Source organism: Vigna radiata, chromosome 7 (genome assembly GCF_000741045.1).
Source record: "Vigna radiata var. radiata cultivar VC1973A chromosome 7, Vradiata_ver6, whole genome shotgun sequence".
Lineage (NCBI taxonomy): Eukaryota > Viridiplantae > Streptophyta > Magnoliopsida > Fabales > Fabaceae > Vigna > Vigna radiata.
Window position 1 is genome coordinate 55294968 of NC_028357.1, and position 21078 is coordinate 55316045.

General features: G+C 31.8%; 2 protein-coding genes across 2 annotated transcripts; one reads left to right on the forward strand and one right to left on the reverse strand.

Moving 5' to 3' along the window:
• LOC106766990 (MACPF domain-containing protein At4g24290) lies at window positions 1-4713 on the reverse strand. The gene is made up of 6 exons (XM_014651796.2): window positions 4210-4713; window positions 3695-3933; window positions 3050-3251; window positions 2036-2219; window positions 1499-1665; window positions 1-1082 (listed from the first exon to the last, which is right to left on the reverse strand). Exons 1-6 carry the CDS (start codon window positions 4462-4464, stop codon window positions 435-437), a joined length of 1695 nt encoding a protein of 564 aa, XP_014507282.1. The 5' UTR covers window positions 4465-4713; the 3' UTR covers window positions 1-434.
• A 4346-nt stretch (window positions 4714-9059) lies between these two features.
• LOC106768804 (MACPF domain-containing protein At4g24290) lies at window positions 9060-19262 on the forward strand. The gene is made up of 7 exons (XM_014654132.2): window positions 9060-9557; window positions 10305-10543; window positions 11353-11527; window positions 13106-13159; window positions 13691-13883; window positions 16851-17017; window positions 18285-19262. The coding sequence occupies exons 1-7, from the start codon at window positions 9306-9308 to the stop codon at window positions 18966-18968; spliced, it is 1764 nt and encodes a 587-aa protein (XP_014509618.1). The 5' UTR covers window positions 9060-9305; the 3' UTR covers window positions 18969-19262.
• Window positions 19263-21078: the final 1816 nt, after the last annotated feature.

Sequence of the window (21078 nt, forward strand, 5' to 3'; positions counted from 1 at the left end):
TTAAATCATAAAAGCTTATGATTAAAACATTAAATTCTGCTACTTAAGTGAAACACCCATATATGATATACATTTCTTTCACCTTTTTATACAAACACTCATCCCATTTGATACGTATACGTATACTTACTATATCCTTTAAGAACTTCCCACATCACATAAAATTATTTTTTTCATTCGGATAGGTTGTTTCCAGAACAAGGCTTTTCTGTTGAGCAGGACAAAATATATCTGCTTGTTAAGTATTCACTATTTTCCTTTGGTGTGCAAAGTGAATATGAAGATTCACAGAAGTGCTTTAATGTTCACTTCACTTCCATTTGTGGTCAAAGGATGACAAAAAACAGCTAACTATGAAGCCAGGGAAACACCTTTAACTTCAATGGAAGGTAGAGTGATCATTAAAGCACTTCTGTGAAGGCTTCAGTTTCACTTTACATAACAAACGATAATAGTGAATATTTAACACGGAGATATATTTTGCCATGATCAACTGAAAGCTTTGCCCCAGACACAACCCAATATCCAGGAGTATCTTCTGGTCCTCTCATCATTTCGGTTGTGTCAACAAATCTTTGAAGCTTTGGTGTGTGAACTGGTGCAGGGCGTACAGAAGAATATGTATTGGAACTAATTGTTTTATCACCTGGCTTTGGAAGGCCCCTCTGTCCCTCTCTGGAAATGAATGCTAAGATGCCCCCAGACTTTATGCTAAACTGGTCAAGACTGGAGGACCGATCCCATTCAGGTATCTTCTGCAGAATGGCACCAATTACTTTGGAGAAACGCAGCCTCAGAAGGAGGCACTTCTTTTCAACTTGTAACTGAGCTCCTGTCACAATTGAAACACTATCATCTGACTCAACTGGAGCAGTACACACGTATGAAAAAGAGTTCCATTTAACTTTCTTATGCCAGCTGCAGTTATATGAGTTACAAGATAAGTAAGTATTTGCGTTGTCAGAAAGTGGTAAGGACTTGGGTAGAGAAGCCAGATGCTGCAGGTGAATGGCCAACCGGTTGCTTCTTCTACCTTCCAATTGTAATCTTAGCCCAACTACTGGTCTATTCCCTACATCTACCTGCAGTGAAGGAAAAGGAACCAAGATGATCAAATTCATTATTGTATCATGTATAGAAACCGTAGATCTCCTAAGTTGTCAATGTTTTCTAGTACGTTAGTACTTCTACTATATCCATATGTATGTAAAATGCAGAGTTGGTGTTTATTACCACAAGGGTCATATTAGCATAAGAATGCCACTCCTCTAACATAATTCAATAACATTAACTGAGTCCAAAAAAGCAAAACACCAACATCGTGCATATTCAACAAATATGTAGAGAAACTACTCGTGCCTTCTTTATGTTCGTAACAGAACGAAAGAAAAACCAGAATAAGGTAAAACTTTTTCTGCTCACTGTTTATTAAACACCGAAAGAATGGGAACATTCAACTCATAAAATGCACATAAAAACTGTAAGATGGAAAACTTACTGGAATGGTGTTTACGTAAAGCTTGGGACCCAAGATACTGAATCTAAGCCAGGTGTTCTCTTGATGCTTCGATCGAGAACCAAGGCGAATCTCACTAAGTACAGGTGCCCATTGTCTTGGTAGCTGAAACTCACAAAACTGATGAAGGTCTTCAATTGGAGGTTTATCTGTTTCAGCAATCACAGTTTATGTCCAGGTTCAGCTAATTCAGTTTCAGAAAGAGAATATCAAAGAAAAACTCAATTTACTTGTATGCTTGACAAAACAAAGGAAAGCGGTGAATTGAGTCCCCTTTAAAGACTAACTTCGGAACTGTGTTGTCGAGATAATGTTTTCCAGAAACCGAGTAAAAATAAGGCGGCACTTGTGATAAAAGACGAAAAAAAGAAATGGAAAACCAATATAAAAGTAAACAAGCCTATCCGTGGATAAAAGAATTTTTCATGACATGGTCATTTTCTGAAATTTAGGTAGAAAGGGCAAATTCTCACTACAGTGAAATATTTGTGCAACAAGACAAATAAAAGAATTGCTTACAACGGAGATAAAGATTTATGGCATGGCTCACAAATCCACTTCCACGGATGCTTCTCAAAAGGGATGTCAGAGGGAGAAGGAACAGTGATATTACGTCAGGCTCTGAATCAATAGTACCCAACCATTCATCATGATACATCTCTTGATTGCTTCCACCCCTCCTACTATGTATCATAACGAGATTCTGCAAATCCAGTTGAGAGAATTTATGAATAATCAATGTGGTTAGGAAATTTAAAACCCTTTTTGTTTGTATCATCCGTTGCATTGCAAGAGAGGGACTTGGGCACAAATGTATTAACGGAGCATAACAGAGCAAACATTTCTTCATTATAATGGGAATGAATATTTTTGCTGTGACATTATTAGTAACATTAGAATTCTAAATAGAATTTAAAATTTCAAGATGAGTTATTTCATTTTAAGAATAAGAAGAGATAATTAATGGTATGGTACTAAAGGAAGGTCAAAGCATTCTGTGAAGCTACTAGACATACATAAAATGAATAATCATTCCCATGGAAGAATCTGTTTAAGTTGAACAAGCAATTCCGTATGTAATTTAAGAATAATGCTATACGTAAGCAAGAAAATTTGGTTACTCTTGTAACAGTTTACCATACAAAGATTATAACATATAAAGCAGAAATCAGTTTTAAGTTGCCACTAACTGCATTCTTGATGCATGAGTTAGGAAGGTTAAGAAAATAAATTAACTAAAAAACTACTTATAAGTTAATCATCAACTAAAAAGAAATTGCCCTAACAAAAATCAACTTTTAAAAATTAATTATTGTTATGGGAAAGTACTCTCTTTAGCACAAAACATGCATTGTTAGTTCCTTTTTTTTAAGGGAAGTGGAAGGGGAAGGACTTTCCCAATCCCAAATTCTTACCTAAGAATCAAACTATGTAAACTTTCAATCTGACCACTCTATTATAATATTTATTTTCTATTTCCAACTAAAAATTCCAGAACGACTAAATCAAGTTATTAAAGAAGTACAATGACACCTCTTTTTCTTTACTGAAGTCTTCAGAAGCCTGGCAATGATTGTCTGCAGAATCCTTGAACTTTGTGTCAGCTGTATCCTTCAAAAGTTTCTGAATACTAGTAGGTCCAAGATATGATGTATCCTCTTGTCTAAGATATAAAACATCCTTCCCTCCCATGCTCACCCCAACTATGACATGAGTTCCAAAACGTTCTATAAACCTTGCATGAATCAGTATAACAAATTTATCATTCTGAACTTACAGTTATGCAATGTAATTTGTTTCACTCAAGACATCCCTTCATAACACGATGAAGAAGAATTAACACAGCAGAGCATGAGGAGAGTTGTGAAATATGCAGATTGAAATTTATGATGTGATTAAAGTCATTGTTTTCCTACTTGATGCATTATATCTGGTGAAGCAAAGCATTACATGTAGTCTCTAAATAGATTGAAATTAACAAAAAAAATAAAGGCTTGAACTAGTATTAATTGGGTGAGTGGTAATGAATGAACTAAAAATACCTAACATGATCGTAAAAATATGTTGAAACGGTAAACAATGCAAGAGAAGCTCATAATTTCTGGGCCAAAAACACTTCTTGATACATGGAGTAGTAACTTGTTACATCATACTATTACAAGGCCTCAAAAGTCTTACCTTGCCAAGGCATCAGGGTCCCACGACGATGGCACTGCTTCTTTGACATGATCAAGGAGTTCACCATGATACTTTTCTAATTCAATGGCATAGCGTTTGATGAACCAACCATCATAAGCAAGAGACTTGATAGAAGTCAAATCCTTTATACCTCGACTGGATAACCCAAATGAAGCACAGAAATGACCCGATGCAGTNCGTCCACCAAGGCACATTTCCTGGTTGAAGTGCTCCAACATCTGAAACACAGCATAGGGTCACACAAAGTAACATCTGCCTTAAGGTTAATGTAAGTATACACGACATTGCAATGACAGCAACTCTATTTCTAACGTACCCTTCTATTGCATTCTCTAGTATTGGTTAAACAAGAAGTAAGACCGACAAATTTTCGTAACATTTAACAAATTTCAGCTAATAATGAAGAATATATTATAAAACAAAAAGCGTACTACAGTATGCTGATAACACTTCCGAAGCATATAAAAATGGTAACATATTCATGATTAGCATGCCTGTTGCAAGGGTAGCACTTCTGAGTAGACTCTAATGGATTCCCCTCTGACACATTTGATAGAGTTAGGGACATTTGGAATTGAAATCCCTCCTCCAGGAATCTCAAGCAGACGGCACTGTTTCTCATCCACAAATATCAACCTTGAACCCTTCTTACAGTTGTCAAATCCTATATCTTGTGTTATGTCAAAACCCAGCCCAATTGAGTCTATGGCTTTCTGGGCTGCTTCCAAGCTGGAAACTTTCGGTGCCATTACTAAATTTGAAGGTAGAGAACAAGCAAACAAGGCAAAAGTTGAAGTATAAGACGAAACTATCACACACTGGATTAAGACCAAGCCAAGTCAACACGGACAAAGACTCAGTTTTTAACAGACAATAACTTCGTAAGAAGTTTCATCCTTATTTAGCAGAAACTGGGACCTTTGATTTGGCTTTCAGAACCGTAGGAAGTAGCAAGGAAGCAGACACTTATGATGAGACACCAATGGAACCATATTGCAATTTGAAAGAGTCTAAGAATGCCTCAGAGGCTTGACTCCATCTTACTAATCTAGTTTAACTTTAATATAAATATAACATCAATAATGTTAAAAGGTTATGACAGAAAACAAAATACTTATGAACAAGTTTCAGTTTCACTTTAAAATATTGAAAACTAAACCGATAAAAAAAAAATCTGAAAATCCTTCTAAATGTCCAAAACTATCAAAATTATCTTAGATTTTTCTGATTTACCATTTTACAGTTAAATTTAAATTTTAATTGAAAATAGAAAAGTAAATCAAAATAAACCAAACTGTTTATTATATTTAAATTTGGTATTATATAGATAATATTTCTGAAAATTTATTTATAATATATTCATATTTATTTAATTATTACGCACTTGAATATGAGATGAAATTTAAATTATAAATATAATAATGGCATATAACTTTTTTTTTGAAACGTTTTACAATCTTATTGTAACAAAAACGATCCAAACTAAACTGTGATATTATTTTATTGTTATTTATGTTTTATATTAAATTAAAATCAAATCAAATCCAACAATATTTAATTTTTATTTTTGATTCGGATAATTGTGATGAACACATCCCCAATATCCAGAAGTATCATGAGTACCATTTTTAGACATACCATAAACATTAGAGAGTATACATTTGATACCCAGCAAAAAAAGTATCATACAACTATTAGAATTTGATATACTTAATGATTATTAAACAAAATCCAATAGACAAATAAAGTTATCTTAATAAGTTGCAATAAAAGAAAATCTAATATTGCTAAGTGTTAGATTCAAGCTCAAAATAATTTATGATAGGTTTTGGTTATGTGTAAACATAAATGTGTAAAAGATATTTTGTGATGGAAAAAAATATATACGATGAATGTTTTTATTATCGAAAATTACCTTAATAATAAATAAATAAGAGAAAAAAAATTAATATATAACTCGAAATTCCAAAATTGGAGAAGAAGAATAATATTACGTGAAACTTTTATCACACATTATCTTTCCATTTCCTTTTATTTCAAAAAAACAAAAATTTAAACCAAATCTCATAAAACTCTACTATGAAAACATAAGAAAAGTTAAATATAAATTTAAAATGTTTTTATTCGGTGTTTAAATATTATAGACTTTAAGTTTATTATAAACTTACTATCACTCACTCGATGACTTATCGTAAGTGGCATGAGACTTTTAAGATATATTATTTTTCTCAACCAAAAAATCTTTATCATGATTAAAACAAATACATATTTCTATTTTATCTTCATAGTCTACACTAATAATCATTCATACTCTATCATATATAGTATACTTACTTGGAATTAAATAATTTTAAGAATTTTCTTTCACAACACACCTACATAAAAATCAATGCTCGTGGGCAATCATCACACACCCTACACTAATATCAATATCAATAATGTATGTGTTCCTTTCAATGTGTATTGTGTAATAGATTGTATCGACACATCTTTGACTTGAACTAATCACAAATCAAAATTAATCCTTCCATCAAATTTTTGTTTGTCACATTGACAATAGTTACAAATGATATTACAACTTCAATAACCAATGATAGTTTTCCAACAAGGAATTTTGTATTAATTTGGCTATGTTTGATGAATTACTCAATATAGATTCACTTTGACAATAATAATTTATTGAGTTAGTCTTATCTAATTTTGTTGTGTTTAGTAAAAAGAGCAAACTATAAAACCTTATGAAGAATTTCATCTATCTTTGATGTTCTTTTATCTTAATATATTTGCATTTACTTTACTCCTTTTAGTTTCTTTTATTTAATTATTACAACACTTATAGTTTTGTTTTTGTTGTCATTTCTTTATCTCTCATAGAAAAAATTAGTATGTGAATCTAAGAAAATGCATGATGAAGGAAATCTCCTTTCATATATAGTGAGAATAAAGTTATGGACAACATAACTCGCATGTAAAAAATTTCTCTATCCTCTTTTTGTTTTTTCCTTCCTAGATTTTATTTACTTTCTCCTTTCATCTTCTATTTTTGTACTTTTTTTTGCATAATTGGTGTATATTTGACTTAAAAATAGTTATTGACTTTAAGTAAGTTGAGAGAAGAGTTCGTGTCTCACATTATTTTTGTAAAATGAACTGAAAATATACAAGTAAAATTTAACAATTTTTAAATTTAAAAGTTGTGATAATATTAAATAAATTATCGACTTTTTTATTTAATGTATCCCAATATGTGTAAGCAATGTTTAATACATAAGTCATCCAAGATGTATAACTGCATATGCATTGTCCATTGAATAAACAAAAAGGAGTATACGTAATTAAAAAAAAATTGTTTGATATTAAGTATTTTCTAGCATGTGTTGATAAAAATGTTATGCATATCAAACACTTGATAAAAACACTTAATTAATATATCAAATCAATACTTTATAAAAAAACATTTAATGTACTAAAACTTATATAAACACAAGAAGAATCAACCTCATACCAAATACAAAATATGTTTAACGAGTATTTCTCATAAAGTGGAAGAAAAAAATTTGAAAAACTTATAATACTTGCATTAGAATCACACCACTAACTGGTTTGAAATCAAATTACTACTTGCATTCAATTGAGCTTTTTCTAATATTCAATTTGGATTCCCACCAAACAAATCCATAGGTTGAACTGGATTAACCCCACCATCAACATCAATTCACATCAAACAAGTCATTATACGATAAAATGATCATATTATCAATAGAAATATTGAAATAATATATTTATTTATTGAATTTTAAAATTAGGTTCATAAGTGTTTTGGTGTGAGGTAGAGTCACCTAATTTCTTCACAATTTCTCTTATGTGTTGATTGTTCTGTTCATTTTCTTTCGTCTAAGTCCGTCCGAGAAGATATCTGTCAAAGGTCTTCCGATACCAAAATCAGTTAATTCGTTCCTTTGAGAATTAGACAATCGTATTAAATGTGCAATAAATGAACTCACATACTTCTTACCTTTAACTTCTATATATAATGTTAATTGTGTGCCTAAAATTAGAAATTCCTTAATTAAGATTCAATTGCAGTCCAATAACTCTTAATTCTGTTTTGTAATAATTAAAACTATTTTGGTCCAATCGTAAGGATAGAAACATATTGATTTATATAATTTTGTCAATAATAAAAAAAGATTAAGTAATATTTAACCATCTTGTATGAGTTATTATCATTATTATATTTATTAAGGCATGTGTTGATTGATGAAATGAGGCATAGCAGCCGTACTCGAACTTTGACTTTTCTAGAAACGAAAGTTGGCTGTATACATCCTTTCATTACCAACCACTCTGGGATACATTTATTCAAATCATCATGAAATTGCTTTACAATAATACTACTTTTATTTCCCACTAAAAATATAAATTCAATTCTTTATACAATCACTTCTACTCTTTTTTTTTTTTAAATAATGAATTGGCTGGTCTTTTAAAAGCTTAATAAATTAAAGTTCAAATTGTTATAGACCAAAATCACCACATTAAATTATTTCTAATTTAAAAAATACTTATGAGGAAAAGGGTAGGAACCTAATCTGGGTTTTAATTTTATTTAATATGAAATATTTGTTTCATGTTTTTTAACATACGTGTCGGAATTATTTAGTAGGGAAATCCTCGGACACATACGTCAAATAAGAACGACAATCCTATTTAACGTTACACTTTTCAATCAAAAGTATAACAATTGAAAAAAAAAAAAAAATTCTAATTTCCATGTGATTTGTATGTAAAAGAACCCTACAATGTATTTATATTTTATGGTGTGAATCCTATGCACAAAACCCACCAATGAAAGAAAACTAGTTGCAAAGTTGACATTAAACTCTATGGGGTTTAATAGTATTATCAAAGAAAATTATATGCTTCTACTTTTAGTTTTATAATTCCAAATTGGATTTCTTTTGCACCGAACCTATGTGTATGTACAATGCTTTTGTTCTAAACAAGTTCTTGGGTAAATTATTTGTTTGCAAACAATTTTTTTTCTTTCTTTGACTTTATTGTTCACCTTCTTTTCTAAACTCCTGCAATGCGACTTAAGCCATGACCAGGTATAAAAATCAGTTTACTTATGGTTTTGGTTAAAGTTGAAAATTCACGTCAATGATGACTGTGTGCAAGGTTTGAGAAAAATGGAAACTTTCAAGTATATTTTGCAAGTTGATTGCTAATTGAATGTTATTGGAATGAGATTTTTGGGATGGAATGAGATAAAATGGAAAGGTGGAAAAGGGGTTAAGAAAGTTAGAAAAGGGTGACTAGTTTGACCAGTCTTGTAGCATAAAGATATCGAGGAAAAGACATAACATAACAACACAAATAGAAGGCAAGGGAAGTATAATAATAATACTACGTCTCCTTTGACTGTAGACATTATCAAACAGCCACCTTAAAATCTCTCTCACTATTCGCAATTCCAATTCTCGTGAACTCCATTCATTGCTTTTCCCTTTCTCACTTCTGCCCAAATTCCATTCCCACAGCCTACCAATTTCATTCACTTTGTTTTGGGTGATGAGCGCTTGAAGAGATGCTGCCCGGGAGAAAGAAGGGGGTGGCGGCGGAAGACGCCATAAGGGTCATTGGGTTGGGATATGATCTTACCAACGATCTCAGGCTCAAATTCTGCAAGAATCATTCCAGACTCATCGCTATGGACGATGACAACCTCCGAACTGTGGAACTCCCTCCTCGGATTTCTATCCCTAATGTCCCCAAATCCATCAAGTGTGATAAAGGCGACCGCATGAGACTGTGCTCCGATGTTCTCTCTTTTCAGCAGGTACAATAACTATTTTCTCAACCCCACAAGCTAAAACATTGGTAACTAGTTTTAAGTTACTTCAAAATAGTAAATATTGAGTTTTTATATATATAAATAAATATTCCTTCGGGAAAGAAAAGTTCTTTTTGACTTTTAGCACGGGTTTTAAGCGAAAGGTTTTTTTCTGCTAACCAAGCTTGAAGTTGGTTGTGTAGAAAAATGATTGTTTTGGTTTGAGTACAAGGTTTCGTTTTGGTAACCAAGTTTGAAGCTTATTAATGTGGGTGGAGAGGAAGGTTTTGTTTATTTTAAAATTAATTGGAAATAATGGAACGATGTGTCTTCAAATTAACTTCAATCACAGATTTGACATCATGGCATGTCTTATAGCTGGGGAGCTGTTTGTGAATATTGCCAAATGGCACAAGTTGTTTTTGTCCGTGTTGGACTGGTTTTCCTTTTAATCAAAAAACAATTTTCTCTGTTTTTATTTGGAAATTGGTGAATGCACGCCCCATTTTTCTAGGGCATATGGATGGGAGGAAACGAGAGATAAAAAGAAAAATAAAATAGAAGAGAAAGTGTGGATGTGATAAGTTATGTGATGAAAAATGACTAGATAGATAAGAAGAAAAGTAGTTAGATATGATATGGAAGAGAAAGTTAATGTGTGATGATATCATGTTTGTTTTAGAGGTTGATGGATACTTTGTTGTTGTTGACAAGTGGAGGATTTCTTTAACACTATGTTGTACTTCGTTTTAGATGTCAGAGCAGTTCAACCAGGAGTTGTCTCTGTCTGGTAAGATTCCAACGGGCCATTTCAATGTTGCATTTGGGTTTACATCAGTTTGGCAAAAGGATGCTGCCGATACCAAGACTCTTGCTTTTGATGGTGTATCCATCACACTCTACAACATTGCATTTGAGAGGGCACAGCTAGTTCTTCAAGATCATGTCAAACGAGCTGTTCCTTCATCCTGGGATCCGGCTGCCTTGACAAGGTACTTCCTTGATTCAGCAAAATATAGAATTATGCATAGTTGATGTGTTCAATACTTGTGCAGAAAAAGCTAACTATACCTAGCTCAAAGTCTCGTAGATTGTCAGACTCCAGACTTTTCATGAACTCATGGAGCTTTGATAAACTCAACTTGTAGATTCAATTGGGAAATTCGCAAGAGTTTTCTTGATATAAAACATTAACAAATCTATTAATGATCAGATACATAACATAATACTCTTAATACAACAATAATTCAACATTTCCGTATCATAATAAAAAAAAGTAGCAACTCACGATAATAAAGTGTGATAATACGTTAGAGCTAAATAAGATTAAACTACATCTATGACTAAATCATATATAAATTCATAAAATCAAGTTCTTAATGTGAAAACAATTAAAAAATAAGATAATTTCTTCAAATTTTATAAGTAAATAAAATACTGTCTTTCTTGGCTAAAAGGTGGGAAAAAAATTGCTTCTGATTTCAAACTTTTTGATTGGGTTATTGACTTGAGATTTTATGCTAATTCATCATGACTTTATAGAGTTTAATCAGGAAAGAGTTCGATAGCAAGTTAACTTATTTTCTCTATCTTGGACGTAAACTTATAAGATTTTAAGAATAAACTATGGAGTTTGATAACCTTGTTCATAAATGTATGCCAATACATACATGCCAACTTAAGTCTGTCGGAACTCTGACAAATTTACTGTACACATATTAGCTCCTTTTCCATTAATTTCAATTAACAAATCCACTTGCAATGTTGGAGTTGCTACTCATATTTGAGCTGGTCATTTCAGATTCATCGAGAAGTATGGAACTCATGTTATAGTTGGGGTGAAAATAGGAGGAACTGATATAATCTATGCAAAGCAGCAGTACTCATCTACTGTCCAACCTGCCGTTGTACAGAAAAAGTTGAAGGACATGGCAGATGAATTCTTCGTTGGTGGGAGGGTTAATGAAAAGGCAAAGGTTTGAAGTTTTTCTAGTTCAATTTTATTTTTATTCTCATCAATTTTTTGTAAATTCTATAAGGTTACACCATTTTACAATTAGGGTATGCTGTTTTTTGTATGATAGAGGGAGTTGAAAGATGGAATCATGTCTTGGATGGAGATGAAAAAATGGAGATTGTAAGATTTGTGTTTCGAGGATGTGGAATTTAGAGGTGGAGATTTGAGTTTGACCATATATTTAGTTAGTGTGGGATTTCCAACATACCTCATTTGTGGATGGTGGTTTAATAAAACTCAATAGTGGATAACATGATACACTCAACAAACTTTGATAGGATAGACCTTGATACCATCCTCGAAAGTAAACTTTAAGTCTAAGTTAGTTTCACAAGATGGCTTGGAAGGTAGGTTATTACTCAATTATATCCAATAGTTTGACAACATTTCTAATCGACATCTTACGTGCACGGGAAATACAGGTGACCCAATAAGGGATATAGGGTAGGTTTTGATAAGAATTTGGGTTGAGTTTAACTTAATCTTGCAAAATTAATTTGTAAGGTAAGGATGTGTGAATATGGGCCCCCAAGTGACGGGTTTCCACTTCTTCCTCTCATAAACCTGGTGGATTTTCCTACTCTGCCCTTGCACTCCTTCTCCTTCATTCGTATTAAACATACAACAAAAGATATAATTAGGAATGTGTATCTTGAGAGAAAAACACCTGTTGAGGAAACATGATATGATTTCTTCAAAGACAGTTTGGTCATGTGAGATGAAGAACTATAGAAGGTCCTGTAAGAAAAATTGATCACATGGAGAATGGCCGAATAAATAGTGACAATGGAAGATGAGAATAAGTCTTATGAGAAACCATAAAAAACCCTTGTGTTCATGTGGCTTTCGAAAGATTCAGTCAAAGAATACAATAGCAATGTTGGATTTGTTGGAGATGGACTTAAAGTCCACTTTCTAAGAGGATTCGTACAACTAAAACTAAGACTCCACTTAGTAGGAAAAAAGTTGTTTTGATTTTGTAAATATTGGCCAGTTTCATTGAGTGTGTAGAAGCTTTTAAAATTTTTAAAATTATAAAGCTTATATTCAGGTGATATTGATCTTTAGATTGTAGGATATGTCTAATGGTAGATAACATGATTATCCTCGTCTTTAACAAAAAGGATATTAAATTCCTTTACTAATGTAAATATATATTTCCAGTAAAAGACTAGAATATTTTGGTAATAAGTCACTTTTGACATCCTGTATTATGTCCTAACTCAGAAGTTAAAGAAATCGTGCATTGAAACGCTTTACATTTTAAGTGGTAGTTTAGAAAGAAACATAAAATGTTTCATTTTGTGTCCTCCGATGAATTTTTTAAAATCAGGAGTAACAATGAAAGTATAATATATTTGCTATTAAGACTGAAGAATCACCAAAATAAGAAAAACAGATCAAATGAAAATAAAGAAATTCTAAGGACCATCCTGTGGGATATAGGGTTAGATACCATTTATTTGTGGTAAAGTCAGTTCATTTATTAACATTGATTTTTTTTTTTCTGAAGAAAATATTACATTGACCTATGCAGGACAATGCTCTAGGTTTTATGGATATTCAAGCTGGTTCCTACTATGAATCAGAGGTAAATACGTTTTATTTTAAAAATTGAATTTATGCTAGGTTTAGGATCCTTCAGGTATCTCGTATCGGTTTGGGCTTACTACCAGATTCCTTTCCTATTTTTTTAAAATTTAAATTGCTGTGTAACATATAGCTGATCGACTTGTTTGTTCAACTTTATTTTTTAAAATTTCACGTGTTTTCTGATGCAAATTTTAATATTGTTACTAAAGAGACTTCTCCTGTTCTATCTCTTTTAGAATTTTATTAATCCATAATTATTTGTGTCATTTTGTTCTAGATATTTAATCTTTGAAATTGTATGTTCAACCCAGTATTTTCATGTTGAATACTACCAGCATTTTAGCATCTGAATTTTGTTGTTTTTGCCTCGATGCATAGTTGATTTAATGGTTCCAGCCAAGGTAGTCATCAAATTGATTCCCTTTTCAGTATCGATGTCCTCTTGGTCCACTGGTAAAAATAAATAAATAATACAAAGATCACACAGTAATTATTCTTATTTCTTTTCTCTTTTCATTAAACAATATAGGTGCAGGATATCAAGTTCATGTGCAAGAGGAAAGGTGGAAATGGGAAAAAATCTTTATCTCATAGTGATTGGTGCCAAACTGTTTTGTCTCAACCTGATGTGATATCAATGTCATTTGTACCAATTACATCTCTACTTGGTGGAATAAATGGAAGTGGATATTTAACTCATGCAATGAACCTCTATTTACGATGTAAGCAGCTAAGTGTGACTCCTTTAGCCATTTTTATATTTAACTTTAAATTTTACTTAGATGTGATCTGTTTTGATTTGTTAGAAAAACTCGTAATTTCTCTTTAGCATAGTTATCAGTGGTGCGCCATAGCCTTGTGGTGATGTCATGTGCCACCACTGTTTTGAATTGCAGTGAGTTTTGCAATGGCAGTCAAAATAGAAGCTGTAGAGTGAGGCATTTTTAGCAATCCATTCTGGCCCTCAAAATAGCAGCATTTTGGGAATTTTGGGGGCAAAGTTGAGATTGCCTTCCTCTTTAAAATTTTTAAAAATCACTAATGGATGCAGTTTCCCATGCTTTTATTTACTACGAGACACCCACACTGTTTAACTAACACCCACCTATTTCCAGCAATATATCTTCGGTCACTCACCTTCTCTTCTTTTCTCTATTTTGAACTCTGAGTCATCTTAATTGTGAGTTCTGAATCCCCAACCATCTATGTTTTCTTTATATGTGCAACACCCACTCTCACTTCTTATGAATGTTTAATATGTCTTGTATTTGAAATTTTGAAATATAAATATGCATTTAGATTTTGTTTGTTTCCTTGACCTATCTTATTTACTTGTATGTTTTTCTTAAACTTATGACCTTTTATTGTTTATTATGAATATATCATGAATCTTGTGTAACTTTAAATTTTTTAGCATTTATATGCACATGGTATAAGTTATTTAATCATATGTAAAAAGTCAGAATCAGTCACCTCCATATATATAGAGCTTTTGGGATTAGTTGCTATGCATGGCTGACCAAGATTGATATATAATTATGCTTTTCAGTAATGCAATACATGTTATGCAGATAATCAAGCAACTTTAGTTAAAATGGGGTCCAGGTGGTGAACATTAGTTACTATGAAGAAAAACTACAATGGAAGTAGGGATGACAAATAAACTTGTCCCTCTTGAGTATTATTTGAAACGATCCTGATTTTGATGGACAATGCCCACATTGAGCGATTATGGATATGAGTAATATCTGATTTTTGAAATTGGGTATGGGGATGAGTATGTATATATCCATCTCATTCCCGAACATTTATACTCATCCCCATTTTAAATTACTAAAACACTTAGTTTTAGGTAACCTAAAAAAATTATCTTTACTTTCTCTATTGACCTTAGTTTTTCTTGTCCTTAGTTTCATATCATTTGGTAAACCCTTCTTTCTTTCTTTCTTTTGCTACACAATTTTTCATTTATTCTCAATTATTGTTTGACTTATTCAATATTCACAAAGTTTATTTTGATCCTTAGGGTACATCTTTTTTATCACAACCTTTATTACACATTTTTTCATTCATGCATTTTCGTTCAAATGATGTTTTGCATTTCACGAAACACAAACTTCAATTTCATTAAATCAAATTGATTTTAGGGCACATATTTTATTATTTCTTCTTCTTTTTAATATTTTTTTTCTTTTTTCATATTAGAATATTCGACTCTTAATTTTAAGTGTTTAATCGCATAAACCCTTGGATTGTGTGCTCTTTTGACATTGAATGTTTTATAATATCATGCTTCTTTTGCTAGGATTTTTATTCTTTTGTAAAAAAAGAGTTGCTTAATTAATATTTGAAACAGTAAGGAGGTGGATACAAGTATACCTGTTAGTCGATGGGGATGCAAATGAGGATGAAACAAAAAATTTATACCTATTGACTATAAGAATGAGAATGCATTTTTACTTCAGAGACAAGGATAAGATAATCAAACTCGCTCCCATCCTACACCATTGTAATGCCTCAATGGAAGAACAAAATCTTCTTGATTCAATAAGATGATACATCAAAAAATAGATAGCATGATACTCAGAGCAGAGAAGGAACATAATCAGTCTAGTGAAAGGAATAAAAAGCCACCAAATTAGTTTTCTATGTGAATCCCCAAATTTAAAGGATTTTTAGTTTATTTTCCTAATAATTATATTAATGTTTACACACCTACATCTTGGGGTGGGAGGGGATGTTAAGATGTTGGAAAGTCTCGCATCACCCCCCTTAATTCTTGGGGTGTGACTTGTATATCTGTTTGCCTAATGCCAATTGGTAATGGACTATTTTGGTAGGCTAGCATGATTTGGCATACATATGTGGAAGGGCTGTGTTCAGAAGTTCTGCATTGCCGGTCTAAATTCTTGTGGGAGGGGAGTATTGGTAATTGTCTATCCTGTAGGTTCACATGATTTGGCTGACATCCGGGGGGGTTGTTTTAGTACCACATTGTCTGTCTCAATTCTTGGGATACGACTTATATATATGTTAGACAATTTCATATAGTTCCAATTTGTTAGGATGAAATTCCAATTTGTTAGGATGAAATTCAACATGGTACCACAACCTGTAACTCATCTTCGTAATTGTATATTTTGGTTTGGCAGACATTTGTGAAGGGAGTATTGGGAAGTCCCACATTACTTGTCTCATTTCTTAGATTGCAAGTTCTATATCTATCAGTCAACTTTGCTTAATGTCAATTAGTTCTAATTTGTCAAACAAGTGTTAAATAGATGTCTTCTATTCCTAGTTAGGCTATAAGATCTTGAGACCCAAGCTGTTTAGCCCCTTTGTGAGAACATCAACCTATTGGTGCTTTAATGAAGCATAGGACATGCACACCAGATCTCCCTCCAACTTTTCTGTTATCGAAGGGTCTATCATTTTCAATATATTTTGTCCTATTATGCTGCATAGGAGTATAGACTAAATTCAGATTCTTTGTGAAGATCTTATACATTTTGTCATTTTTTTGTCTGAATTCATCAGGACTGATTATCAGAAAATTGCTGATTGTAATTATAGTTTTGTATGCTATCGGAGATGATCTAAATATATGCACAAATGTAATCCTTGCATTGGAGGTTAAAAACATGTCTTTTTTAATAAAATGCAAGTCATCATATGTAACTTGACTGCAGATAAACCACCAATAGATGAACTACATCAATTTTTGGAGTTCCAGCTTCCAAGGCAATGGGCCCCTGTATTTGGTGAGCTTGCCCTTGGTCCTGAAAGGAAGCCTCAAAATACTGCATCTCTACAGTTCAGTTTCCTGGGTCCTAAGCTCTATGTAAATACAACACCGGTAATGCTACCAGATTTATGTTGAACTTTTTGTATCTAGTTGGTTTGTTGTTATCTTTGGCTCTATGATTTCTACAACTTATCTTCAATAAATGTGAATGGATATTTTAATACATGTCCCTCCCCCTCCTCATTTATACAACCATAACAAGGAAAATGCAATCTATTTCTGTTTTCTTTAATTTTAAAATTGAGAAAATGAGGATATTAGGATTCTTGTTGTTTTAGAAGTGCTGCCGTTCTAGGTTTGTTCTAGTTGCTCTTGTACTGGACGTAGAGTGTCAGTATAAATATGAGCATTTGGTCAGTTTCTTTGTGTCATCAAGACATTGCAATTTTGCAGAATTATAGTAATAAAATAATATTTTTTCCGCTTTTTCATTTTTGTCTAATCCACCAATAGAGATATTTGAAACTAAAGAAATATAGCCTTCTTTTACAAGAAGAAATATAACCTTAAAGTTCGGGTTATAATCTGCTTTGTATTATGCCATTTGTGCTTATCTTTGGATACTTTGCTGATTTTTTTGGGTAAATTTGTACTGTTGTTCTCAAAAGACGAGGAGTACAATATATCCTCTTATGTGTGTATCTTTGCTTTTATGTGTGTTGGGGAGGGATGGATGACATTTATTATCGAGTTAAAATCACCATCTCATTTATGTAATTGGATATTTTAGCCAAAAGTGAAAATTATTAACATTACAAGCATGATTTGGTTTTTCCTTTTTCCTGTTATGATCTCCTTAACTAGTGTATGTTAGAATATTTATCCTATTTATGGTCATTATATTGTGTTTAGGGTTATCTTATTTATCATGATTATATTGTATTTAGGATTACCTTATTTATCATGATTATATTATGTCTAGAAGTACTCTATTTATCATGATTATATTGTGTTTAGGATTACTTTATTTATCATGTATTTTGCATTACAATTTTCTTATATATAAAATGAGAGTAAAAAAGATCTTTCAAACCTTCAAGAATTATTTTACAGTTTCAATCTCAAGAGTGTATATTTCCACATTATTGTGTGAATAGATGAACAAACTTCATATTTCATTTAAAAATATAATGACTAGATTTTATGTTTATGGGCTTCATGTCACAATTGTAGCATTTACTTTTGCACCCGATATTTTTTAAATTGTTTTTGCAGAAAATAGTAACCCGTTATGACATCTGATAAAGAGTCTTCTGTTTCTGTGTTTAGTCATCAAAAGTTTGCTAATGCATTACAAACTTGATCAACTTATGTACAGGTTGACGTGGGAAATAAGCCTGTGACAGGCCTTCGATTGTATTTGGAAGGAAAGAGAAGTAACTGTTTGGCAATCCATTTACAGCACCTCTCCTCTTTGCCCAAAACCTTCCAACTCCAGGATGAGCCTAATGGGAATGCATCCAATGACTCTTCAGAACGTAAGTACTATGAGAAAGTTCAGTGGAAGAGTTTCTCTCATGTTTGCACCGCTCCTGTTCAATCAGATGATGAACATGCTGTTGTGACTGGTGCTCACTTCGAAGTTGGAGATACTGGTCTTAAGAAAGTTCTATTTCTAAGACTTCATTTCTCTAAAGTTGTCCATGCAACCAGGGTCAAAGAACCTCAATGGGATGGTTCTCCTGGCTTGACCCAGAAGTCTGGAATAATCTCAACATTGATCAGCACTCACTTCTCAGGTCCACAAAAGCCACCGCCACCACGGCCGTCTGATGTGAACATCAACTCAGCTTTATATCCTGGGGGACCTCCTGTGCCTACTCAGTCACCCAAACTTCTAAGGTTTGTTGACACAACTGAAATGACAAGAGGGCCACAAGACTTTCCTGGCTACTGGGTTGTTTCTGGGGCAAGGCTTTTCGTGGAGAAGGGAAAGATATCACTTAAAGTAAAATACTCTCTTTTAACCGTGATACCTGATGAAGAAGTGGGAAATTTTTGAAATTATCAAATGAGGGATTGTAGAAAGATGGTCTCCTCAGTTAAAATTCAATGAAATGGACGTGTGTATATAATAGTAACTGATTCTTTTTCTGTGTACATTTGCCATTATTTGTGTATACCTGCACTGCAGATACCTTTGGAATTCTTTGTTGTAGTTTTGGGAAAGGCTTGTGTAGTCATGCCCGTTGCATTTTTTCTGCCTGACTGTTTGAATCTATTCCTGTGTCAGTGACTTCTATGCAGTAGTTCCACTTTAACTTTAATCTCAAGACAATGAGGGACATTCATTTCATATCTGGGAGAATTATTTACTGTGTTTGGATAAACAACTTAATTCTGAAGTATTTATCATACAAATGCTTACTTAAAATTTATCTGATGAAGTATTTAACCAACGTGTCATTCGGAATGCAAAATCAAGTGATTGTGAAATATCCATTTTAAAATGTGCAATACATTAGCAAGTATAAGTATAGCACACCTTGATCCAAGCATTTTATTCACTTACTGGTATAAAAGATGTTTGAAGATAGATTATGTTTTTTGACCAAGCATTTTATTTAACGAGCAGAGTATTATATTTGACGTATATAATGATTTATCAACAAGAAAGTTTGGATAAACTTGAAATATTAAGTCTCTGTCCTCACAAAAAGTGAAACTAAAAGAACCTTGTCACAATTATACAATGATGCATAAATATCACTCAACATGTGTGAAGATACACATTGTGTGAAGTTAATTTAAAAATGACTTTTAATTTTTATGTTATTTAAAAATTATTTTTAGTTTTTATATTATATAATTTGAAAATTATTTTTAATTTTCAGGTTATGTAATTTAGATTTTTTTTTTTAAATATTTTAAAACTACAATCTTATAAAAATAAAGTTAAATTTTTCATATTTATGGAGATGCAGGAAGAATTATCCATTATATGTTCTAAGAGAATTAATCGGATATTGAATTAATCAAATGGATTTATGAAAACTAAATTTTTCCTTTTTACTCTTGATTTTTAGAAACTGAAAACTTCTCCCTCCTAAAAAACCTTCCATATTTTGTTAGAATGTGTATAAATGCTATTAATATGATTATTCAAAGTTTACTAAAGTGTTTTAAATGATTTAGCTATGATAATATGAGTGATTAATATAACAAGTGAGAGAAAATTTGAAGAAAAGTATTTTATTTAAAATATGATAACTAAGTTATATTATAAAAATGAAATATGTTTGAATATAAAAAAAATACAAATAATGAAAAATTATAACAAAAAATCTATCAAAAAAAATTAAAACTGAAATAAGATAATAAAATATCTCTATCAATTGAATAATTACTATGCTAATTAAGATTTAGAAGAAGAAAAGAAACTCATAATGCAGTTATTCTTCTATACATATTTTAGCAAATTTGGAAGAGTCAAAATGACACCATAGCTATATTTGCTGTCTAAGAAATTTACCACAAATTTGGAAGATAATTTTTTATTTTATCACATTCTCCTTAACTCAAAAAATTAACTTACATCATTTTTATTTTTTCTTCACATAGAAAATTTGTTTTAGAAATTTAGGGTTAAATATGTTTTTAATCCCTATACTTTGGGGCGATTTTGGTTTTAATCTCTCTTTCAAACTAAGGTACAATTTAGTCCTTCAACTCTAGAGAACTCTGGTTTTAGTCCTTTTTACCAAATTTTTTTAACTTTATTTGTTGTTTCAAACGCGTTTCTCAGTTAACATTGAAGCAAAAATGTGTCAAACAGTGTAAACAATCCAAATGCTATAATAAACGTGCTTAAAACGATCAATAAAGTTAAAAAAAATTGGTAAAAAGGACTAAAATCATAGTTTTACAAAGTTGAAGGAATAAATTGTATTTTAGTTTGAAAGAGGGACTAAAACCAAAATCATCCCAAAGTATAGGGACTAAAAACATATTTAACCCAGAAATTTAATAGTTGTATCTTTCCCCTTGGAAGCAAATGTTGCTTACTTGTACCTAACTTCATGGAAAATAGATAGCACAGTCCTATCTCTCAAGAGTTTAAGTCTCATAACATTTGCATTAGTTATTTATATTTATATTTATAAGAACTGCAA

Coding starts and splice junctions, on each gene's coding strand:
- LOC106768804 (XM_014654132.2), top strand. CDS start 9,306: ATGCTGCCCGGGAGAAAGAAGGGGGTGGCGGCGGAAGACGCCATAAGG. Junction 10,544..11,352: donor GATCCGGCTGCCTTGACAAG/GTACTTCCTTGA, acceptor TGGTCATTTCAG/ATTCATCGAGAAGTATGGAA. Junction 17,018..18,284: donor TCTATGTAAATACAACACCG/GTAATGCTACCA, acceptor ACTTATGTACAG/GTTGACGTGGGAAATAAGCC.